Raw genomic sequence first — 23,349 nt, 5'->3', positions numbered from 1 at the left:
ATTTTCGTTTTGGTTTGCCTTAAAAATCAAGTTAATAGGGTGACTTGAGAAGCCTCCTTACCTCGGACACCACTTAAAGAAAACGATGTTGATTTCTATTTTTCCATCATGTGATCCAGGGGCTGTTTGAAAGGCAACTCGTTTGAGTTATTGTGCCAAAACAAACAAAAAGCGGCCAGATCATGGGCAAAAGATATTACTGCGACTACTGTGAGCGCTCTTTCCAGGACAACATGCACAACAGGAAAAAGCATCTGTTCGGCGTGCAGCACCAACGAGCCAAGAAGGCCTGGTTTGACCATTTCAGAAGTAAACCAAATTTGGACCATGCTTGCCATTCTATTTCCCTTTCAAAAATGTTATTCTTGCTTTTGCCAGGCTACGCAGATATTTTGAAAGACGAACAGGCAAAGAAACCCTGCAGGAAGTTCCTCCAAAGAGGTAACACCAAAACGCCGCTGTTGCTGGCAGCTAAAGCGGAAAGGAAAAGTCTGAGGAGACCAATGATCAAATGTCTCGTGTGTGTTTCAGGCATTTGCGATTTTGGCCCGAGCTGCAGGTTTTCCCACATGTCCGAGGCAGAGATGTACGGTTTGCAACGCAAGATGCAAGGTAGGTGGTTCGCCGCACGAGGGCGCTGCTGGCGTTGAAAAGAGAGAAACTCATTTTGCTTTGACGTTTTGAACAGCGCAGTACAATTACCTTCTATGGACCTGTCCGTCCTTCTGTCCATTTATCTGGACCGTGCGTCGTATATAAACAAACCAATCGATTTTAAAACGTAATATTTACACAGAAAATGACAAAAGGAAAATGTCCTGTCTGTCTGTCTGTCCTTCCTCAAATTGACAGTGTTAGCGCTCGTGGACAGACAGACGCGCGCACGAGGTAGCGACGCCTCGTCTTCCCTCTGCGCGCCAGCCAATGCTGTAAATTTGACAGTGCGGCCCCGACGCGTTGTTCCTTGACGTATTTTGACCGTAAAAGGAGCCGTGTGAGGATTTGTTACTTGATTGGAAAAATACGGCGAGAGCTGCAGACCACGCGCAGCTTGTTAAATCAAAAGACAAATACCGTCTAGACGTTTGTAAATAAGTGATGTTGCTGGCTCTTTGCCTCTAATGCAGTGTTTGCCGCCAAGCTTTCGTGAGGCAAGGCACGTATTTGACACTCTCCCGGCACAACCCCACCGAAGAAAATGTCACATATGCTCAAATAATGATGACTGAAATGCACTCGCTAGTTACTCGCTGGGAATTTGGATCCTGCTTATTTGAACACCATTCTTCTCTTGCATGAATGGCAACAGACGGAAACCTCTTGCGTAATATGCCTATCTATTATACTGCCCCCTTGCGACCAAGATGTGCAAAGGCCCATCAAATCATGATGCACCAACTTTTCAATTCTGTTCTTCTATCTGAACTATACAAATGTAAAAAAAAAAATGACATACTATAGAGATCTATTTTCCTGAAATGAAATCGAAATTCATAATGACGGTCATTTTCCGAGCCGTGAGGTGGAATTAGCTCATGAGCCCCCGCCGCCGAGTGATTAAGAATCTAGTCCAGACGTCGGTGAATAAGTCATGAGTCTGTCTCGCAGATGAGAGACGGCGCTCGGAGGGCTGGGAGGACCCGAGCGAGGCCCGGCCCAGCGTGGCCGCGTGGCTGACCACCAGGGAGAAGAGGAGAAGCGGCCAGGCCAGCAAAGGGTAGGGATCGATCACGCTGGCAAGCACGCAAGGCGGCCCTCGTGCCCGCCGAATGAATGGCTTCAATTGCATTATTCATCTGCGCAGTGTGCAAGACCAGCAAGAGGAGGAGCGCACGCAAGGTGACATCCCGCCACAGATCTTCTCCATCCCGGACCTGCCACCCTCACTGGTGCCGCCTCCTCCGGGCGGCTGGAAGGCTGACGGCAGTGCGCAGTGGGGATGAACTTTTTTTTTTTTTGAAGTAAAACCTGACATTGTGCAATTTCTTTCTTTCTTTTTTTTTTTTTAATTAGATGTCATGCGTTTGGACAGCTTTTACAATACATCAGTGTACACCTGATACGGTCAATTTTACACAAAGAAGTCCGATCAAACACACACACACACACTCGCGCGCGCCAACACACACACACGCACACACACATTGAACATGTTCATATATTGCTGATAATTTTGCAATCCGTAGATCCAGCATTTCAACTACATTTTTCAAAGTGCTCCACACATTTCACATTTAAATACGTGACAAAAGGCACCTGACAGAAATGATAGATACATACTTTTTGAGGAACACTCCAAGACAAAATACACATTGACGGTAATATCTCGTGTCCCGTGGGCTATTTTTGCGTCTGTACATTGGCATCTAAGCTGCTACTTGACATGATATGTTCCGATGAGGAGGTAAACGGCTAATGTCATGCCACGCTCACAATCTTGGTCATCGTGCGTACACGTTACATTGGTTTTATTGCATCCAAAAAATAAAAACGGATTCAAGTCTGCAAAGTGCACCAGCGTCCAATTTCACGCGCTCCGCTTGAGCATTTCCTTACCGATCCCGCTCTTGACCAACATTTTGGTCGCAATAAATACGCTTTTGCTAACATCTAAACAATTCTTTTTTTTTTTTAGTCCTGTTTTTGTTTTTTTTGTTACAAAATAATCCGCCTCGGAGCGAGCGCCTGACCTTCTCCAGTAAGAAAATATAAGCGGAATGCATATGTGAACTCACTTTTCTTATGATATGTCAAGAAATTCTTGTCGACGACTTCAAGTGACCGTCACGGAGAAATGATCCCGACATCAAAGTTGACTCACGCATTGTTGCATAATTTCACACACACATGTTGCATACAATCGACGTCGATGATATTGCACACTTGTTGCACGCCCCCCCCCCAGGAATTTAGTAGTACTTTGCACACACACACACACACAATATTAGTCAGTCTTCCCTCATGACGATCCAAATCAAAGCGCTGGCAAGGAAGAGCAATTTTGTCACAGTTTGCTGCAAATTTCTTGTGAGGCCCCGCCTCCTTTTGTTTGTTTCGCCGTCGGATGGCAGCGGCACCTTACGATAAGCGGCACAGTTATGTCGGCGACGCGTCTGTCTCTTTGACGAGATAAGAAAGAAGAGGAGAATTCCAATCGGGGTTCTGAATGCTTTCGAAATTGCTTCATCTCAGTTGGATTCAAAACCATCCACCGTAAATGAAACATTTCGACAAGAGAAAAACGTTTGGCAAGCACAATGTCGCTGCGATGGATCAAAGATGGCCTTCTGATGTCATTTGAAAGTGTAAACAACAGCTGAGTCGGCAATTTGGAATAAAGCCTCTGAAGCGCTACCCTTACTGCACAGTGGTCGACCCGATATTTCCGTTTGTCCCGTTCGTTCTATTGCGCAAGCTGGTGAAAATACCGAGAAAGAAGATTTGCTTAGCGGGCGGGCGCGCGGGCGGGCGTTACTTCATTCCTCGGCGCAGCATCTGGTTGGCGGCGATGAGCATGACGCTGATGATGAAGGCGATGGCGAAGGCACAGATCAGGCTCTTGCGCACACACGTGTGCTTCTCCTGTTGCGTTGGGCTCGCTGTGGGAACAGCGTTAGCGGTTAGCCCTTAGCATATACGCCGAGCGTGTAGCCGTATACGCACTGTCAATGTCCACGTGGGACTCGGGGCTGTTGAGATGGTTTTCCTCGGTCATGATGATGTTCTCGATGTCCTTCATGGTGAGGTGGTCCCGGAAGGTGTCGTACAGAAGACGCTTGAGCTCGTCCACCGTCAGCTTCTGCATGTCGCACTGGCAAAAACATTTGCTCACATTGTTGCCCGTTTGGAGGAGAGCGTTGACCTTTGCTGCGGCCTACCTTCCAAAAGACAGAATCAAAATCTGCTCCGTGAAACTTGTTGGGCATCCCGGCCGCAGACAGTTTGGGACCCAGCAAGGTGACAAACTCGTCAAAGTCCACCTGACCGTCACCTGAGACCGACCACATGACACGAAATGAGGACATTTGGCGGAGGAGACCTCCTTTGAGGAGACCTCCTTTGAGGAGACCTCCTTTGAGGAGACCTCCTTTGAGGGGAGCCTCACCGTCCATGTCCAGTCTCTGGATGATGACCTCCAGCTCCACCTCGTTGGGCATGTAGCCCAGGGAACGCATGGCCATGCCCAGCTCCTGTTTGGAGATGAAGCCGTTGCCGTCGCGGTCAAACACTTTGAACGCTTCTCGGATTTCTGACGGCAAGAAAAAAAAGAGAGATATATATTTATCACGTGAGAAGTCGCTGTGGACTACATCAAATGAGAGTTGCCAAAACGTGCTAGCGCACAGCAAGCCATCGACCCGAAATGGCTTAGCACTGTGTGGAGGCCTTCATCAAGCAAGAGTTGATTGATTGCCCCCCCCTTTTTTTTTGGCTGCTGGTGTGAAAGAGAAGCTTATGTTTGATCTGAGCCCGGTGTCGCGGGAGCACACATCACAGCCAAGAAGCCAAAAAGCTGCCAGACAAAGACGCTCTAAGCACAATTGCTTGCGACAGAAGGGCCGGCCGGCCGGCATTTCATTAAGTGCCTTTTGGCAAGCGCGCAACCGCGCCGCTCCAACGACCCGCATCCTCAATATTCTCTTTCAAGCGATAACAAAGAGCATGCAGCGTACAAAGCCGCAGTCGTTTTGATTCCGTTTCATAGGCTACCTGTGCGCAGAAGGCCGCTCTGTTAGCTTCCCGCGCTAGCCGCCACCTAGGTCGAGATGAGCTGAAGGCGCAAAACGCCGTCGTTACGAACAATAACGCTGCGTTTTTACGGATCGATGTCGCAGGCTCGCCGAGTTCCTGAATGCTAACGCTAAGCTAGCTGGACAGTGGAGGTGAACGACAAAAGAAGGACAAAAGGCTGAAAAACAAGGTCAGCAAATACACTCAGACTAATTAGGAGGGAAGCGCAGGGACACAATCACAAATAAAATGGCACGAATCGGTAGACGCAGGTCAGGACCGTTCTCGGCGGAGGATAAAGAAGAGATGCCGTTTCTTGGAAGCATGTTTCAGGTGACATTTCATTTTGTCATTTGTTTACATTGAATTTGTGTTTGTGCAAAGCTAAATATGGAGAGTTCAATTCCATGAGGGCTTCTTTTTGTGCAGCTGCTGCAGCAGTCACACACTTTGTCATTCATAAGAACCTCAAATATTGACGGGCAATTTGCCAGCAGATTGAAAGCGATGATAAAAAGCCAACACGCACGGCTCCTGTTTGTTTTATCTTAGCCGAACTCCTGTTGGAGCGCTTTTATTTCTGGTCTCCACGTGACCTTCCTTCCGTGTGGCATTTGGGACGGGGAGCTTCACGTGAACGACTTACCACCAAAGACGTCACCTGAGCGCCGCTTTTGGAGGGCAATTAAACATCAAGAAAAATGCGCCTTTTTTGCTTTTTGGTCATTTGCCATCCACGTCACAGTATTAAGAAAAAACAACAAGTGACAAAGCCCCAAAAGACAGAGCAGCGAATCTAAAGCTGTCCACCTCCCGAATGAGTCTGGACGGCGAGGGATGAATCACGCGCTTCTACGGAGGCCCTGAAATCTTCCAATTTGCTTCACTTCTATTTTTTTTCTTCTTCTTCTTGAGGTGCGACACGAGCGGCTGCGGCGACCTATCGTTGCAGTGCATCCACGTTTGGCGCTGAATGTCACTCGCCGCCGCCGCCGCCGGCAATTCTATACGCTTTTCTCCATTAGCATGCGCATGGATCACTTGACAGCCCGAGGCAACACGCCATACATACATACATATGACACGCTTACCACATAGCGAGGGAGCGAGCGAGCAGGCGAGCGAGCGAGCCGGCTTGTGTCATGGATATGTCTCAATGCGGATGGACGCGTCAATATGCGGCATTTTGCGGAAAAAAAAGAACTCAAAGCAACCTTGGACACTCCATTAGGTACACCATCACAATCAGCAATAGAGCAAAGCGTGACAAACAATTGCGCCTAGCTTCACGCTATCGTGAAATTAGCATCCATCAGCAACACACACAAATGCGTAGACGCTCGTTTGTCTGTTTCCGTCTTGCGATTGGGCGGCGACCGCTCCGGGGCACACCGGTCGCCCAAACTCACTTGGAGGACATCATTTAAGGAGCCTCCAAATGAATGAAGGTTCAACAAATGCACCTCAAAGACTAAAAGGCCGATGGCAGAAGTTTTGAACTGAAGACGAAAGAGAGCTGCAGCCGTGTCGTCGCATTCACTTCGACTTCTACTCAGCTCAGAAGTTCCAAGCGCTTGACAAACACAAATTGATTTGTGAGGAAAGTGACTTTTGGCTGAATCGGATTTTTCCAAGTAGTTGAATGTGACAAGTTCCCATTGAAATCTTGCGGCGGGTATCGACTCACCCTCCAGCTCATCCTCAGGGAGACTGACGGGGGTCCGGTAGGTGAGAACATCCGGGATGGTGCACAGCCCCTTGTACATGAACCTGGTGGTCACAGCGCGCACCGGCATCTCTGCGTCGAGGAGAGCGAGCCGACCGCCGGGCCAAGATCCTCATGCAGCCCCCGCGCAGCGCGGCGCGGCGCGGCGTGGCGAAAAATCCTCCTTTGGATGCTCTCCCGCCCTCCTTCCCTGCCTCCCTCCCTCCCGCCGCCACTTCAGCGCTGCATGATTTCTCGCCCGCCGCAGAGTATATTCGATGACAGAGTCAGCTGGCGCAACACCGCAGCCCCGATCGGCAGATGTCTGCAAAAACACGACGGCCAGGGAGAAGAAGAAGAAGAAGAAGATGAAGGGAAAAAAAAAAATGAAAATCACATTGTGGTGTTTGCGGAGCACGCGGCTTCTTGCGTGCGTGCAAACTATTTGGCGCCTCGTCGGTGCGGCATGTACGCGCCTCCCTCGGAACGCTCACTCCCGGGAGGCGAGCAGCATCTTTGGCCGTTTCCAGGGATTCCTGGGGACCCCCTTCTCTTGTCTGCCCCTCTCACGACTGAGTGCCACTCGCTCACTCACTCACGCTCTCCACCCCTCCCTCTCTCTCTCGCTCTCGCTCTCTCCACACACACACAAACACGCCGACTGATATCCAGAAGACACACACACACGCACACACACACACAAAGGGCCTTTGAGTTGTGTCGCAGCTGTCAAGGCCCTCGACGTGCTTCCTGTTGACGCAGCATCCCGAGCAACCGGTGATCCAACACAAGGTGGACACAATGGCCGGGGATGGAACCCTCGATCCACCTGTGGGTCGGGAGACGACCGCTTATGCCGCGTATACGCACCTGTATATGAATTTATGTAAGAAAAAATCCTACTTCTTGCTCGTCACGCGCAGCTCGTCTGCTTTTTATGCTCATCTCATCCAGTTTTAATGAGTGGCATTTTTCATGAATGTCTGTTTACCCTCCACTCACGATCGGCGCTCCCATCACTTTTTATTATTCTCGTTATTTTTATTATTGCCGAGTTACGAGCCCGGTCTTTGTTTCTGCGTCGACGGATGATGATGAGGACGGGATTATGCAAAGCGTTCTCGTCTTCTTCCTAATTGGACCATCTTTCGATAAATGGACGCTCGTAAATTGTCCATTTCTTTTCGAGGCGGGACAAGTATCATTTCATTGTCTTTCGCTCTTTGATTGCCTCGCCAAATTAGATTTGAACCGTATGTGTGTGTGTGTGTGTGTGTGTCAGTAAATGAAAGGGGTTGGAGGCACAAAAGTAAATTTGCATTTTGATTTGAAAACGAACAAACGTCTGCTTAGGGGCTCCCCGCTAAACTTTTCTTTTGGGTTACTTCCGATCCAATTTGGTATAAAAACAAAATGGAGCAAAAGGAAGCTTCACACTGAATAACAATGGCAGCAGCTGACTTGTTGTGGCAACACACATTTTGCTGCCCACCCAATCCCTTCTTCCCACAAATGGAAGCACAGATGTCCACTTGAATATATCTGGCAGAGCAACAGCGATATAACCTGCGCCATCAAGTTAGAGCCACTCAATTCTGACAAGCACTGAGCCGGCCGCAGTTTATTACTGTTAAGTTAATTAAGGAGAAGGTGAACACCCACCACCCGCCAAAGCCCCGCGGGGACCACACAATGTCACATCCGTGCTACGGCCAATCAAAATCAAACCGAGCCAGCCTGAGGGGCGCAGTGGGCCACCGACACCGCCGAGGCAACGGACCTGAAAGGTCTCTCACACACACACACACACACACGCATGGCACGAGAGCTCATTCCTCCCAGAACAATCTCACACTGTGGCGCACACGCACACACACTTTTCTGCCAAATTATTTTTTCTCACCTCCAAGAAGCCGAAGAAATGAAAGCATGAAATAAGAGAAAAATAGGAGAGAGCATGAAAAAAGCAGCAAAATGGAGAGGATGAACTTCGCAAAAGTGAAGAGAAAAAACCTGATTGCATTTGCTACCGAACGAGGGATTTTTTGTGACAGGAGAAAAGACCATTTTTACTCAAGCCACCACATGAGTTTGCTAGTTAGGTGCAAAACAACGTGGTTAAACGGCGCCATTTTGAAAAAATGACACTTTACAATTCATGGCTTCGTACGCTACACACGTGGGTGGAGTTAACGAGGTCGTATAGCGGACGTCGTGACTTTACGTCGGCGGTGTCATTGGGAGACGTTGACATTCATCCACTGCTGCGTATGTTCATTATTCGCTTCACGAAAACAAGAAGAAAGAAGAGGAGGAGGAGGAGGAGGAGGAGCACACTTTCCATCTGCTGGGATCAGGTGGGTCATTTTGAAAACAAACAATTTGCAACAGCCTGGCCCTGACCAACGGCAAATGCAATCGAATCCTTCAAGCTAACAGCGCAGAAACAAGTTGAAGGCTGAAAAAAAAAAAATCCCATCAGCGCCCGCTGCATCCAAACATGGCGGCGTCGAGGATTCATTTGTGATTATTGATCGTGTCGGTAATTGAGTGAAGGACCTTTTGGGTTCCAGAAAAATATGAGGTTGCCCAACAGGCGACGTAGGGTCGTGAGCGGATTGCTAATAGCTTAGCGACATTCGCTGCATTACGGAAGGCCCAAAACGCAATTGGCTGAGATGAAAAATACAGCTGCCAGATGTTTTATGGATGGATTAAATTTCCTTTTGCCGATCCCACAGAGTGCCACTATTGATTTTTCACAAAGAGTTTCTCGATTCTGGTCCGGCGTCCGTCATGACGGATCACCTTCATTACCTGCGGCTCAGGCAGACGGCACACGTTGTCATTAACGGGACGCTCCCGTGAATTATTCATCTCGGATTGGGCCGACCGATAATCGCCGCCTCGCGTCTTTTCATTGAATGTTGAGACATCGCGAGCGAGCGACACATCCGAGTGATGTATTAAAACATAATGAGGCCGCGGGTTGGCACGCTGGCCCGGCGAAGGACGAACGAGCCGCGTCGAGAAGAAGAAGAAGAATTGCCCAGGCCAGCCCGTGGAAAAATCTTATTGCCGTCCTCGCTCTCTGTTTGTCTGTCTGCCTGTCTGCCTGTCTTCTGCCTGTCTGCCTGTCTGCCTGTCTGCCTGTCTGCCTTTTCGGGGCGCTAATTGAAAGTGCGCAGGTGTGATGCACGGCGCTGTGGGACTTCATTAGTGTAGCGAGCGCTTTCACCTGACCCATTTTCGTAAAACCCGGCGGGCCCGCCAGAGCCGTCTGACATCCCGACTTGCTCCGACACCGCGAGCTGTGATTAATTGACGGCTTTGGCAGAGCGCTCCGCAGGGAGGCTGGCTCCCGGAGAGCGACACTGCCGGCCGAGGTCCACTTCGGCGTGGCGATGATGCCGTTGGCGTCCCCAGACGGACCATAAGGAAGAAATGCGTTTATGCTGCAACTGCCTCAACTGGGACAAATACTTGTTAAGCACCGGCTGGCTTCCTGTTTTGTTTTGTTTTTCCTTTCCACTCCTCTCATGGCCACGCGCACGCACACACCGAGTGATGCAAATCTTATTTCACTGCGTCAACCGGGGCAACCCACTCCCATTCATATCTCGATCAACCCGTACCGCATAGCCCTCCCCCCGCCCCCCCCCCCTAATTTCCATTTCAAAAGGCTGCAATCTCTTTAATTTCCATGAAATTGGGCGTCTGTCAGTCGGGCCTATGCGCGACGCCGAGGCGCAGCACGTCAAAGCTGCGGCTTGTGGTCACCAATATTAATATCAAAACAGCGGCGCCGAGCGCATGACAGGATTCATCTTTACCCGATTCGGAGACTTAATCCAATTACACAGTGATGAATCGCACTCATCCTCAGGGGGGGCAGTGGGGGGGGGGACCAGCCTAATAGTTTTAATCAACATTAGAGCGCTAAATACACGCCCCGACCGAGCCGTTCTCGCACCTCCGTTGCACTGGCAGCATTATGTAACGCCCGATTTGACTCACTTCTAGCCGCAGATTTCTTTCTTTCTTTCTTTCTTTTTTATCTCGGCCAAAACACAAGCATTGCTTGACCTAATTCTTCAAATACAGAATTGGGTGTATCCCCACCACCACCACCACCCAGAATGTAGGTCACCATCTTAAGTCTTGCTAAAAGGCAGCCAAGGTTGTTCAGAGAAACACACAACGCTTCATCATTTCTGGTTACTTTTGTTTCGGGGAAATACTGTATATCGCAGACTGAATAGGGGCAATTGAGAGTTGCAGTACCAGGTTGCGCCACCACATGCCATGCAGCAGCACTGAGCTATACCAGGGAACACGCAACACAAGTAACAGCAAGAAGAAGAGGAGGACTACCTTCATTCCATTTTTTGAGTTAATTGGCCAATTCATCAGCTAAATTAGCATTAGCCTTAAAACAGTCAGGCCCAAATGAACCGTTCATTTTTTTCCCTGACAGCATCATTGAAAACTTGATATTTTTATCTTTGCAGCGTCAGAATGTTGGCTTCCGAACTGAAGCCGTTTTTGGCTGACGGGTCAAAAGATGGCGAGCAGCGACTGAAGCGATAAGGCCACCCAAAACAAAAAGTACAAAAATCGCCCTTGTGCAAAGGAGCCAGAACAATGTCTCATTTTCCAATTAAATCGGACTGGCTCAAAGACAATGGCAAACAGCTTTGCACAAAAGGACGTCAAAGAATGCAATTAAGCGGCCGCAGCACAGGAACTGATGGCAAGTTTCAAAGGTCATTGGCAACTTTGGAGCCTTTCATCCCTCGTCTTATCTTCAGCACGACGCTAGTTAACATCAAAATCGTGTGGAAAATGAAAAAGTGTGTTTTTTGCTCTTTTGGCCATCGAGCGGATATGATCGTCGGGAATGCCTTCAACGTTTGCCGTTTAAACGGAGACCAACGTTGACAAGCCATTTGCTCTCACATTTCCTTTTGAAAGCGGCGATCAGGATTTCGACGCAATAAAAGCCGGTTGGCCGCCCAATTTTGAAATGTCACCGTGGGTCAGTTGGAGGTGCCCGCAAAAGCACTTTTCTGCTCCTCTGCTGTGATGAAACTAAAAGCGAGCAGCGGAACAGGATCGATCTGCCGTTGTGAGCGGACTCACAAATGCCCGTTGGAATTTCTACCAGACTCGACGGGATGAGAAGACAACGACAGATTGTCCCGCGAATGCCGCCTAGCGTAATGCATTAGCGCAAGCTAATTCACTTTAGCCGGAACAAGGGCCGCTTGGACGTGAAGGTTGCCGTTTTGGGTAGGAAGCGGCGAGCTCAACATGTTGGCCACTCAATTTGAAATAGCACCGGTGAAAAATGCAAACAAGATCCACTTTTGCAATGGTGCACGTTTGAATGGAGTAAAAAAAACAAAAACAATTATCCTTGACCTTGACTGCGCATGGAAAAATCATTTTTGTCAGCGTTTAATGAGCATCTTGGAGCGCAAGCCCGCCCTTACAAGAGCCGCTCCTGGACACTAATATTTTATCAGCGGGAACGCAATCTCCCTCCTCGGGAATGGCGAGCGCGTCGAGCGCCAAACGGCCCAATACATTTCCCCGCCGAGAATTCCATCAGGGAGCCACGTGATAGCGGCCCAGGACGCCGGCGTGCCGTTAAATGCTCGTTCGCTCCCTCCCTCCCTTCCTCTTTTTGCCAGACGGAGCTAAATGACAGCAGACAAGCATTCGCCTCATATCCTGATTGACGCCTCCTGCCCCCCCCCCCCCCCCCTCCCCTTCCGGACATGCCAGTACATTTTGCGCTAATGACCCGCTGGAAGGCCACCGTGATGGAAAGTTACAATGGCAGCGAGCAGCGGGCAAGGCTTGTTTATGGCCGTTCCGGGAAACATTTTTCACTTGCTGCACTTTAAACAAAAGACGTTTACAAGTATTCCCTAGCGAGGGCCCTCAATCTCACAAATAAAAGACTGCCCAAGAGGCCCAGCGTGCTCGCTTCAAGCCGCTCTGGTTTGGGGCTTATTGCTTGTGCCCTCCCTTATCTGCAGAACAAGACACCGGATCCTGATAGGAGAGCAGCCAGCGGAAGATTAGCGCCATGTGAGCAGAAAAAAAAAAAAAAGATTTTTGGACCGTGACTGTCACTGTGGATTTTTGGCCTGCTCCGACACGTTCGACACATGGCCGTGGGTTTTTGAGAGCGAGCGAGGGAGGGAGCGCCTTAATCCAGCCGAGTCTTTCAATGAATAACAATGCAGAACTGCATTTGGGATCCGCCATGACATGTGTTTTCAATTTGCATTCCCGAATGTACCTGCTCGTCTCGCTCGCTCGCTCGCTCGGACAAATAAGCTCTGGCAATTACCCTACCCGGACACGTATCGGAGCGACCGTGGGATGATTCCAAGCCATCAAAGATGTCTCTCCCAGATGATGGGTGTTTTCAAGAGCAGCTTGCCCTGCCTGAAAGCCTTCAGATTGCTGTCGCATGCTTCACTGACGAGAAAGAAAAAAAAAATCCCCCCCCACGTGTGTGACGATTCCCCCAAAAATTCAATCATGTCGGTCAACACGATATTGCCAATTGAGATGAAGTGGATTTGTTTTGGCCTCTCGCGGTGGCAGACACGCTTGGGCTTCACTTGAAAATGAAAAATTATTCATGGCTCACTCACAGCAAATACGCCAAAGCAGACACGCCGCTCTTTTTTATTTTTTACGGTGTCGTCATTGCCTCGAAGGTGACGCAACGTCGGAGGAATCAAAGACGGCGGCTGCCGCCGTTAGATAAGAAACGGGACGACGTGGGACGCGCCCGCAGGTCCAAACAAAGCGCCAATTGTAAGCATATGAAGACGGCTTATCGCAAAAAAAGTCAGACAGCGTGACTTTTTGTTTTTTTTTTGCTCGCAGGAGAAGAATTTTGAAAAATGCTCAAAGTTTATCTTCGTTCAGCCGTCGACGATGACTTCTCGGGGGTTGCTTTGCGATAACGCTTGTACCAGACAAACTCCGAGTTGACCTTATCAAATTGGAGCTTTCTCAAAAAGCGCTCGAGCAAATCCGCTGAGACGAGCTCGCGGGAATGAGCCGGGATTAACGCCCTTCTGGACAAAAACCGGCCCGCCGACCCAAGTTTGAATAGCCAGGCGGCGTAACCGACTTCAGCGGCTAATTTGTCCTCGTTGGCGTCCTTGCACAATAAACTCCTCCGGTGGAGCTTTTTAATGGGCCATGCAAAGAGCAGAATTGCCACAAAAGATGAATTATTGAGACTCTGTGGGAAGGAAAGGCTCCGGCTCAAGCCGTGAATAGGTTATAGAGAAATAAAAGGAACTCTTATGAAAGAAAAGAAAAAAAAGTCATGTTCGTTTTCTGCACGATTGGGCTAAAATAAGAATTTGATGGTCGATAGACTTAAGCGGGATGGAAAAGCTCAAGTGCCGCTGTCTGGACAACAAGTCTGCCGCTCAAATCTAATTGGCCGGCCTTTCATAAAAAAAGCCCGGTGCTTTTATATTTGCTCGTCCCCAGAGTGGCTCGGCGAAGCTTTATGCGCTCGTGCCTGTCGGAGTTGAGATGATGCGTGATGGATGACTGCGGCTCGACGCCATTTTGGATCTACGGCTCGGGCGGAATGATAACCGCCCCGGTAAACAAATCAAAGGGAAACGCCACGTCTCGCAAGGTTAACAAAAAAAATCTGATTCTGATACGGCGAGCCGAGAAGATAGGACGTGCAAGGAGTTTTAATGAGGTCAAACGACAGATGGGATGCAAAGACTTTTTGACCTACCTGCAACGACCAGCACTGGACGACACGGCGGGGCATCGCTGACGAGGACGCAAAATCTTCAGGCTTCTGCAAGCAAGCAAGCAAGCAAAGCAAAAAGTCAGCAAAAGCATCATCTGAAATGACATGAATCGGAGCTGGCGTGTGATTTAATGTGAGGGTGTGTACACTTACGCAACATCAGTATTTTTATTACTCTTGAATTCAGTTGGACATATAGGTCACATGAATGGTGGAAGAAAACATGTTCTTATTTTTTTCTTGTTTCAACAGGGGCGTGTAGACTTTTTCTATCCACCGCATCTTTTGAGACGAACCGTATTGTGCGGATGAATATTGAACTGAGCTATATCAAGTGGCCGCCTTTTCATCGACCTGATGCTTTCCGCCTAACCTTTCATTTGGACATTTTTCCTCGGCGCGAGTGCAGCTGAGCGCCGGCGCGCTGTCAACTTTGTCACCGCCGCGCCCTCAACCACCACTAAATCCTCATCAATCCCACTCGCCGTCGCCAGCGTGAGGACCCGGACCTGACAGTCGTGAAACGGCCATCGGCAATTGGTTGACCTTGCCGATATAGATGACGGCCGGCGGCAGACGGCGAGCGCCACCTCGTCGCTCAAGATGACACGGCGCCACCAAAAAAAACAAAAGAACCTGCCATTGTGTCAACAACACACATCAATTATGGACAGAGGGGATACAGGACAGAAAAACAAAGAGGACAACAGAAATCTTCAAGATGTGCATTTGGATTCTGAATACCAAAAGTGAGCTTTTGCACATCTTCTGATTTAAGTCACCTTCCACTGTTGCAGCACCTAAAAAGATTGCCGAATCTCAATCGAGAGCAATTTGGGGTGACGGGACGCGCCGAGGGAACGGCCGCGATCCTTAATTGCGCCGCGCCGCCCGTCTTGGTCCAGGCAGATGTTCCCGCTCAATGTGTATGCGTGTCACGCCTCATCCTAGAGTGGAATATTTACATACGAGATGGAAAGAAAAAAAAAACACGGCTGCAGTTTAGGTGCCAATTTTGCAGGTCGGAGGGTGGGAAACGTAACGCTGGTGGGCCAAAGGTGGGCCAAAGGTGTCCCGTACATAGCCTGCATCGACATCGTGCCTTTCAAAATGTCCTTTTTTTTTTTCATCACGAACGCTTGCCTTCTGCAATAATATTCCCGGCCAGAAAGGTTTTACCGTCTTTCGTCCTTCCCAGACGCGAGCGACCTTTGCAGTCGTCACCGTGAAATCAACTTAAAAGTCTCCATTTTCGCACAGTCGGCCTTTTATATGGACTCGGTATTTAGATCGTTGTATTGAGAAATGGGACTCGACACAGGGGGGCAAAAGTGTGGCGCGAAGCAGAACGTTCCGCTCCGATCCATTTGCTTAACAAGGCCCGTGTGCCCTTCGATGCCGCCGGTCCGTCCGTCCGTCCGTCTTAAGGGCAAAGTCCCACACGAGATCTGGCTCGCCGCATGAGATGACTAACAATTACAACCTTGCTCCCAAGCATTTCTCATCAGAACGTTTGGATTGGCCGCGTGACGACACGCCAAAGAGGCGGATTGGTGCGTTTATTGCTTTTGTTTGAGAAGCGGGTGGCCATCATTAACAATGTAAACAGCCAATGACCAATTCATAAACTCGATAAATATACGCATGCGTGCGCACGCACTCGGCTTAATTAGCCCGCAAGTCGAGTTTTAAGGCGGGAAAAGGAGCCACGCGTGATACATAGCGGCTTGTCACGCGCGTGAAAGAAATAATTGCACGTTGGCTCGACATTGTGTCAGCGCGGCGGGCGGCGCACAAAGCGGGAAGCGGCATTTTATTGCCATTAAACGGGCCGTGGTTCTTCTTCACGAGCACGTTGAGCGGCTGATTTATGACTATTTTTCCTTTGCCGCAATTCTTAATGACGCGCGCGACCCGAGGCGCACCTGCCGTTTGCGCCGACGCCGATTCCCATGAGAGAAATAGGATTCATCTTCTTGCAAGTTGCAATCAAACTTGACAATTGAATAAATACAAAGCTTGAAAGGAGTTGGAAGCGCTTGCTGATGTTTGACCGCTTGTGTAAAAGATGTGTCAGACTCGGTGAAGCGGGAAGCAGGTGAGAAGGACGTGACCCCCCTTAGGACATCTTTTTTTTTTTTCCCCCTTCTACGTGAGCAGATGTCTTCTGCGGCGGCGCCCCGTGGACTTCTCGCCCCCGCCCCTCGCATGCCAAGCTGCCCCTTCTCCTTGACCGTCCCCTTCTGCCGTTTCCCGGCGTAAACATGGTTTTCTCCTGCAAATCGATTCCCGGCACGGCGTGTCGTCACATAATCGCGCAAAGGTGAAGGCGATATCGCGAGGAAGAGCAGATCAAGGACAGGAAAGGGGGGGGGGGGGGGGGGGGGGGTCTGGGGTGCCTGTTTTCCCCGTTTGAAGATAGATTGATGGTGGAGGACCAACAGCATCAATCCTCGCTGCGCTTCCTTTTGACTCAGCTGTCAAATAAAGCAAAAACATGGCTCGTATGCAATGAGCATCCAATGGGGCTGTTTGCTTTTCAAAACTCGAATTTGGGATCCAAGCACCCATCATTGAAAAGGAGCTGGCTGGGGTGAGCGGCAAAGTCATTTGTCTCGTGTAACAACACGCCCGCCGTAGGGCATTCCTGATTGGCTGTTACGGCCCCGCCATGTTGCGAGGCCGCGCGCGTCGCAGCAATGAAGGCGATCCAACGGCCGCGAGGAAGACATCAAGCTTTAATCAGAAGCGCTACGTCACTTGCCGAATGCTAATGAGAGCGTCGCACTTTTCCAATTTGGAATGACAGCTGCCGGCACCGTTCGGAGCGTTTGGCAGCGCTGCCAAACAGCTGTGAGCCAATCTGCCTTTTAAGACCTGATCTGTTCGTTAACGTGCCGCAGACAAAAACAAACCGGCGAGACCAGAAAGACAGACATAATAAAGAAGTTGCTTCGTGCATGACTTGATAGCACAACCCAAGACTTGATTTGATCAAACCATGCTTTCGCAGAACGTCATTTCGATCTCTTTGTGTGTCTTGGCATGTGAAGAAATTGACAAGAAAGCGGACTTTGACTTGACCGGTCAACCCAGAGTCCAAAGTACCTAAAACCTCCACCAGCTCCAAAAAGAATCAAATACATCCCAAGTATGCGGTCTAAAATATGAACTATATCACCAACAAGGCGACACTTGAGAAGGCTCCAGGCCCGGCCGGCCCGGCTGGCCGGCTCTTTGTGTTGCTTTTTTTGTAAACACACCTCCTGTTAAGTGACAGCGTGGTGTGTTCAAGTCCACACCCTGTTCGCAGAAAGTATTTTGCCACAGGGGCCAAGAGCAGCACATCGGCTTGCAAAACACACAATCGAAATGGCACACATAAATGTTTCCCAAACTGTCTGAACCACAGTGCTGACGCTGAGCAGCCATTTTGTAAGGTAACCTAGTTAATGTTTGAAATACTTTATGTATGCTATCTGGGGCTTTTACTGGGTTAGAATTCCACTGATAACTAGCTCAAACATGCGAGGGAGGACTAAACAATATGGAAGTGGGCCAAAAGCACTTTTGTTCATCTTACCGTATTGGTCCATTGTTGTCTCATTTGTCTACTTCCGTGTTCTCAGTCAATTGAGAGGCTTTCGGCCCCTGCTGGGCACACCTGTGACAAAGCAGCTCATTACTGCACAAAAAGTAGGAAAAAATAGTTTGAAAAAAGAGCCAACCAAATAGCTTATGTGGGGTTTTTTTGCACTCACGTGACTGGTGTCAAATTAAAAGGGAAACAACTGTCAAAGAAGTCGAAGCCTGGACGCGTGACGTCACAGATGCTGATCACGGAAGTCCTGCTTGCTCCTCGGGATGAAGTTTCGTGCCAAAAGGCGTTCAGGTGCTTCGCAAACATGCACGTTCAGCCGAGCTTACAGCTAGCTGGGGAGGCGTCGATCTACCACAACTAGAAATACAGCTACCACCTGGTCCCGGTCGGGTCTCGTTTAGAGCTTTTTTTTTTTTTTTCTTCTAACTGCTCTGTGGACGAGATGGGAATTTGGCAGTCACTATCTGGTCCTCCCGAGTACACACAACTGGCGGAAAAGACGGGCTGTGAGTATTTGGATTGCTCGCGACACCCAAAAACTGCAGAGCCAAACTTATTTGTAATAAAACTTACACTCAGCGGCCACTTCATTAGGAACAGTCGCTCAATGTAATGAGGATAAAAAGCGATCATCATGCTTCGCGCGTGCTTAATATTTTGTCCATCCAAAATATTAGAGACACATTTCTGTCATGCATACATAATAAAGTGTCCAGTGAGCTGAGCTAGCTCATTTGACTCGTAAATAATTCAAAATTGCAGCCAAAGAAGTGTAACCGATCTCTATTGCATCAAATCAAGCGTTAGACACAAGAGCAACAACAACAAAAACCTTCTTGTAGATGATGTACAAGGGTGCTTTGTGCGTTTATTTCAGCCTTTAATTCTTTGTGCGGCTCCTTCTGGTGTGTGCGTCTAGGCCACTAGGGGGCGCTCGAGTTCACCTCCCCTCATCCTGGATTTTATTTGCATCTTTATTTGCGTTGGTTCTCTTTTTCCAAACACCTTGTTGATATTTTTTCCCATGGCTGTTGTCAATTCTTCATTTCAGCCAAAAATGACAATACTGCCAAGTCAATGCTGTGCTTGTCTGTTTCCAGTCACTTGTGAGCAGATTGGCGTTCTCCACAAAAGATTCAAGCAGCTGAGCCGCAATGAAGACACCCTGCGGTACTTTGAATTCTTTTTGTGTGATGGAAGTTCCGGAGCTGCCCGACAGACTGCAACTTTCAGCGTGACAGCAGCGAGGCCTTGTGGGAATCCTCCACCGCTGGCCATTGATTTTTTTATTTTTTTATTTTTTTATTTATTTTTTCTCGGTGTGTCTGTGTGTTGTCTGCTCCAGGAGGGAACACTTCAACGCCATCCACGATCTGGGCTGTAATCCCATCCGAGTGCAGATCATAGAAGCCTTCTTTGACAGGAGGTGCCGAGCCGTGACGCCTCAGCATTTGACGTTGCGCTGCGGCGAACTTTTTTTCTTGCACATTTCTACACTCATTCAAACTTTCCGGACATATTCGAGAACCACTTTTCTCATTTTACCAGGAACTTGATCCCCCCCGGCGAGGGCCGGATGGAGGAGATCCACTTGGAGGACTTTGTGGTGGTCATGTCCCACTTCAAACCGCCACCACTCAGCATGACGGATGAGGAACGGGATAGCGTCCGTACAGAGAAGCTCAGATGTGCGCTGACTCTTTGCTTTGGATTTTTCAATGCTCACTTTTTTTTTTCTTTTTTCAAATCGCCTGCTGTTTTTTTTTCCGTACAGTTTTGTTCAACATGCACGACATGGACAACGACGGAACCATTACCCTGGAAGAGTACCGACATGTGAGTCAAGTGTGTTTTACGGCGTGTTTCTTTGACCTCGACTCAAACGTGGACTGGCGTGCGCAGGTGGTGGAGGAGCTGCTCTCTCGCAGCGCGCACATCAGCAAGGAAGCCGCCGACAGCATCGCCGACGCCGCCATGTTGGAGGTGGCGGCCATATCCATGGGTCACATGGTACGTCGGGCCCGATCGCGCCGATTGCGACGCTCCTCCTTTGGTGGTCAATTTTCCGCCCGTTACCGGCAGGAGCCCGACGAATTCTACGAGGGCATCACGTTCGAGCACTTCCTTAAGGTGGGTCGTCGTGACGATCGGAATCGACTCGTTGGAACTGTCAAGCGTCATAAATGTATCCTGAGGCGTGGCTTTAGGATTCATTTGTTTGTGTCTTTTGATCAGCTGCTGAACAGCTTTGAGATTGAAGCCAAGATGAACGTTCGCTTTTTGAATATGAATGCCTCCACGGTGTGCTACTGACGAGGATCGTCAACATCATCGGACCAATGCTCTCTTGCTTTAGGAACAATCGTCAACTGACATCACATGTGAGTAAAAGATGTTTTATTTTTTACAAATAGCAACAATCGAAGAAGCAGTGACACATTCATTCGTCTCTTCGAGATTACACGCTTGTCTTCAACCAACAATCAGTGGCCACAACATTTGCTACGGCGCTAATGAGATCCAATACGAGCTGTATAAAAAAAAAAAAAGCTTGATTGTGCATTGTGGTTTTTATTGACTCTTAAATATAAAGTGCAATGATAAGAATATGACAAAGATCACACAGACGTCCTTAATATTGTGGCGACTCTGTATGGAATAAATATTTTTCCACAATCAAATACACTTGAGTTGTGTGTCACGAAACGATTCACATAATTATTGTGCAGATTGTTTCATCGGCCGGGCCCAAAGTAGGTCGACACTATTTCAGGAAGGCAGGAAGGATGGAGGTAAGGAAACAAGGGAAAAGGACAAAGGAATTGAGTTGCAAGGAAGCACGCCAAAAGAGGCTTTTCGTCACTCGATTGGGAAGTGGCCATGAGGACTTGTCGTCTGCTGCCCTCTGCTGGATTAAACACGAAATGCATGTGGTGGCACTTCAGTCAAATCCAAAACTTCTCACGTCAAAATGGCTCTCGACCTACTTTTCATGTTGCTCATCAATTACGAAGTTGCATTTTCCACTCTGAGAAGCCGAAACAGACTTTTGCCCCGTTGAGCTTGCGCTTCTTGAAATAACAGCCAGTTGTTGTTAAAGGGAACTTGATTCAGCCGACTTCCAGTTTCCAGACAGCTTGTGATCTGAAAGGGCCTGCCCCTTCTCTTACGTCACGCCAACAATGGATGACCTACATCGGGGATGGCCAAGCATGAGGAATCGTCGCCTGATTGCTCCAAAATAACGGCGAGAAGCGGCGGCGGCAGCGACCAGACGTTGTGACGTCACAAAGTCAGACGTCTCCGGACGCTTCCTGATTTTCTTTTTGGACACCGTCGGGTGCAACACATGACGACTCCAGCGCAAAAAAGATTCTTCCTCACCGTCTTAAAATGTCAATTTGTTTTTTCTTCTTTTTATTGAGCTGCTGGGCCACGTTCGAACATCCGCGCTACAATCCGAGTCCATTTCCACGTCCCAGTGCAACAATTTCCCAGCGTTTACCTCATAAATATTAAATATAAATATCATAAATAGGCCTGATGTCCTCCGAGGTCTTTCTGGTGTCACTGGAATGCCCTCCTGCCTCTGCACACTTTGCCCCTGAGGCTCCTGAGCTCCCGAGCCGCGTTGCCCAGGAACTCCTTGTAGGTCTTGACCACCACGCAGCCGTAGACCTTCTGCTGGAACACGTTCTGGGCCGGCAGCTCCAGGACCACGGGCCCCTCGGCCGGCTCCTGCAGGTTGGGGAAGGTGCTCCGGTAGAAGGTCCTCACCAGGGCTCCCAAGTCCTGGCCGCGTTGGCCCACGTGGCCCAGCTGGACCAGAACCGGACTACCGGGGGCCTGGAGGTCCACTTGCTGCTCGTAGACGCGTTTCAGGTGCGGCAGGAAAGCCCGCAGATGCTCCAGGAGGCTCTCCAGCCGCTCGGAATGCTCCAGACCGGAGATGGCGGGCTCGGGGATGTCCTGGAAGGACGCCTGGCAGAAGATGTCCGACATGTCCCCTTGGGAGGCTTTCTGGAAGGACAGACGCGCTTAAGAAACGAGAGCCATCCTCAAGCATGTGACCGAGAGACTCACGTAGGTTTTGATGAGGTCGGCGGATTCCTTCTGCGCCAGTCTGGTCACCTTCAGAATCCGTTGGAGGGAGTCGGAGCACTGGCGACTTCTGCCCGAGGACGCCTGATTGGTGGACAGCAGGAGCAGCAGGAGGGCAAGCAGTGCTGGAGAGACAGGTAGTGCATGTCATCGGTCTGTCTGTCTGTCTGTCTTGTCTGTCCACTGTGAGTGTGTCTATCAGCCACGTCTAGCTTGTGTGTGTCTTTTGAACTTGACGTTTGTTTTGGCAATGTGGGCCAAAAGCGGTCTCTTACTTGTGGGTGTTGCCGTCCAAAGCGGGCGTCCGTCAATCATTCTCGTCCAGGCCGTCACTCCGGTCCCTTTCGCCACGCTGGTCCCTGGGGTCAGCGTCGGCGCTCCGGCTCGCGGCTCGTCATGTTGCGCCTGGGCCAACTTGTGTTTTTTTAAAGAAGTGCTCGCAAAGGGTATATTTGTCATCTCGGGAAGTGACGTGAGAGGTTTTTGTGAGGCAACCAAATTTCCCAGAATTTCCTCCTTTCTTGATGCTGATGCGGCCTTTTGCCTGTGACTTGTATGGAACTTGATTGACAGGGTGGGGGCAATGCCCGTACATGCCCGCCGGGTCATGTTGAGGCGTGTCGTCTGCGTGTCCTCACTTGTCGGCATCATCGCTAAGAAAAATAATGATCGATCGTTTGTGTTTTGAGGACGAAAGAAGAACGTGCGTTCCTCCCCTTTTTTTTTTTGGGTGAGCATTCTTAACAGGAAATGGCGGAAGACTTCTTTCTCAATCTTCAACTTGTTTGTGCAGTAAAGTGGCAGAGCTGCTGGGTGGGGGGGGGGTGGGGGGGACGACGACGACGATGAAGACATGGCACAGTCAGGCTGAGGTCACGTTAGAGCACCGCCGTTTCATCGTGACTCGGCCAATGAGGAAGCAACCTGCGTGGCAAGATGGCATATTATGCAATCTTGATATTTTTTTTGGGTGGGGGGGACTTGAAGGTGTAATGGTGGTGGTCAACACCTCATCGGTCACTTGCGCTCGGGGGGGGGGGGATCCCGTGACGTAAATTCGACAATCGCTGATGATAGTTGACACATCAGTTGGAAAATGCTTAATGACTAATATGATGCGCTTGCCATGATGGCTTTCATTCAAATAGAAAAAACATGATGTATCCTTTTGTTGAATTCAAATGTATTTATTATATTTTTTAACTTAAGATTTTTTATGTACATTTTTCAAAATGTACATTACATTACTTAAAATGAATGATTAAGAATTATTCATATTCATTTTAATTATTAATATTATCAGCAATTAAATGTAACATTTATCTTTGTGAGTTTTCTGATTGGACACTTCACAAATTTCTCAATTTTAAATGACATATTTTGATGACTTCTTTGAGT

At 49.1% G+C, this 23,349-nt stretch overlaps 4 protein-coding genes across 7 annotated transcripts; 2 read left to right on the top strand and 2 right to left on the bottom strand.

Annotated features, from left to right (window-relative positions):
* On the top strand, positions 1–2,512 carry zmat5 (zinc finger, matrin-type 5). Its single transcript, XM_088393061.1, has 5 exons — positions 1–309; positions 379–441; positions 532–612; positions 1,609–1,717; positions 1,805–2,512. The coding sequence occupies exons 1-5, from the start codon at positions 183–185 to the stop codon at positions 1,941–1,943; spliced, it is 519 nt and encodes a 172-aa protein (XP_088249187.1). The 5' UTR covers positions 1–182; the 3' UTR covers positions 1,944–2,512.
* Positions 2,139–18,271, bottom strand: cabp7b (calcium binding protein 7b). 4 transcript variants are annotated; one of them, XM_088393058.1, is made up of 8 exons: positions 18,011–18,271; positions 17,833–17,934; positions 14,232–14,297; positions 6,419–6,761; positions 4,106–4,249; positions 3,879–3,991; positions 3,664–3,811; positions 2,139–3,599 (listed from the first exon to the last, which is right to left on the bottom strand). In XM_088393058.1, the coding sequence occupies exons 4-8, from the start codon at positions 6,525–6,527 to the stop codon at positions 3,472–3,474; spliced, it is 642 nt and encodes a 213-aa protein (XP_088249184.1). In that variant the 5' UTR covers positions 6,528–6,761; positions 14,232–14,297; positions 17,833–17,934; positions 18,011–18,271; the 3' UTR covers positions 2,139–3,471. The 4 variants fall into 4 exon arrangements, with proteins under 4 accessions (XP_088249184.1, XP_088249185.1, XP_088249186.1 ...); XM_088393059.1 differs by having other exon boundaries at positions 17,833–17,913; XM_088393060.1 differs by having other exon boundaries at positions 6,419–7,265; positions 17,833–18,271.
* Positions 18,048–20,533, top strand: tescb (tescalcin b). Its single transcript, XM_088393056.1, has 8 exons — positions 18,048–18,356; positions 18,951–19,020; positions 19,196–19,276; positions 19,399–19,538; positions 19,625–19,686; positions 19,753–19,860; positions 19,933–19,980; positions 20,086–20,533. Exons 1-8 carry the CDS (start codon positions 18,293–18,295, stop codon positions 20,161–20,163), a joined length of 651 nt encoding a protein of 216 aa, XP_088249182.1. The 5' UTR covers positions 18,048–18,292; the 3' UTR covers positions 20,164–20,533.
* m17 (IL-6 subfamily cytokine M17) lies at positions 20,406–22,978 on the bottom strand. The gene is made up of 3 exons (XM_088393053.1): positions 22,227–22,978; positions 21,934–22,076; positions 20,406–21,870 (listed from the first exon to the last, which is right to left on the bottom strand). The coding sequence occupies exons 1-3, from the start codon at positions 22,804–22,806 to the stop codon at positions 21,418–21,420; spliced, it is 1,176 nt and encodes a 391-aa protein (XP_088249179.1). The 5' UTR covers positions 22,807–22,978; the 3' UTR covers positions 20,406–21,417.
* Positions 22,979–23,349: the final 371 nt, after the last annotated feature.

This window comes from Syngnathus floridae, chromosome 12 (assembly GCF_059516105.1).
Source record: "Syngnathus floridae isolate MCC-2025c chromosome 12, RoL_Sflo_1.0, whole genome shotgun sequence".
Taxonomy (NCBI): domain Eukaryota; kingdom Metazoa; phylum Chordata; class Actinopteri; order Syngnathiformes; family Syngnathidae; genus Syngnathus; species Syngnathus floridae.
This window is presented reverse-complemented; position numbering and strand designations above follow the sequence as displayed.

What these genes read in the sequence shown, in the direction of transcription:
- zmat5 (XM_088393061.1), top strand. Translation starts at nt 183, where the DNA reads ATGGGCAAAAGATATTACTGCGACTACTGTGAGCGCTCTTTCCAGGAC. An exon ending in CAGGAAGTTCCTCCAAAGAG is followed by an intron (nt 442 to 531) that starts GTAACACCAAAA and finishes TGTGTGTTTCAG; the next exon opens with GCATTTGCGATTTTGGCCCG. An exon ending in AGCGGCCAGGCCAGCAAAGG is followed by an intron (nt 1,718 to 1,804) that starts GTAGGGATCGAT and finishes TCATCTGCGCAG; the next exon opens with TGTGCAAGACCAGCAAGAGG.
- cabp7b (XM_088393060.1), bottom strand. Translation starts at nt 6,527, where the DNA reads ATGCCGGTGCGCGCTGTGACCACCAGGTTCATGTACAAGGGGCTGTGC. An exon ending in CCAGAGACTGGACATGGACG is followed by an intron (nt 3,992 to 4,105) that starts GTGAGGCTCCCC and finishes GGTCGGTCTCAG; the next exon opens with GTGACGGTCAGGTGGACTTT. An exon ending in GTCCCACGTGGACATTGACA is followed by an intron (nt 3,600 to 3,663) that starts GTGCGTATACGG and finishes CTGTTCCCACAG; the next exon opens with CGAGCCCAACGCAACAGGAG.
- tescb (XM_088393056.1), top strand. Translation starts at nt 18,293, where the DNA reads ATGGGAATTTGGCAGTCACTATCTGGTCCTCCCGAGTACACACAACTG. An exon ending in CGCAATGAAGACACCCTGCG is followed by an intron (nt 19,021 to 19,195) that starts GTACTTTGAATT and finishes TGTCTGCTCCAG; the next exon opens with GAGGGAACACTTCAACGCCA. An exon ending in GAAGCCTTCTTTGACAGGAG is followed by an intron (nt 19,277 to 19,398) that starts GTGCCGAGCCGT and finishes TCATTTTACCAG; the next exon opens with GAACTTGATCCCCCCCGGCG.
- m17 (XM_088393053.1), bottom strand. Translation starts at nt 22,806, where the DNA reads ATGTCTTCATCGTCGTCGTCGTCCCCCCCACCCCCCCCCCACCCAGCA. An exon ending in TTGGACGGCAACACCCACAA is followed by an intron (nt 22,077 to 22,226) that starts GTAAGAGACCGC and finishes CTGTCTCTCCAG; the next exon opens with CACTGCTTGCCCTCCTGCTG. An exon ending in CCGACCTCATCAAAACCTAC is followed by an intron (nt 21,871 to 21,933) that starts GTGAGTCTCTCG and finishes CTGTCCTTCCAG; the next exon opens with AAAGCCTCCCAAGGGGACAT.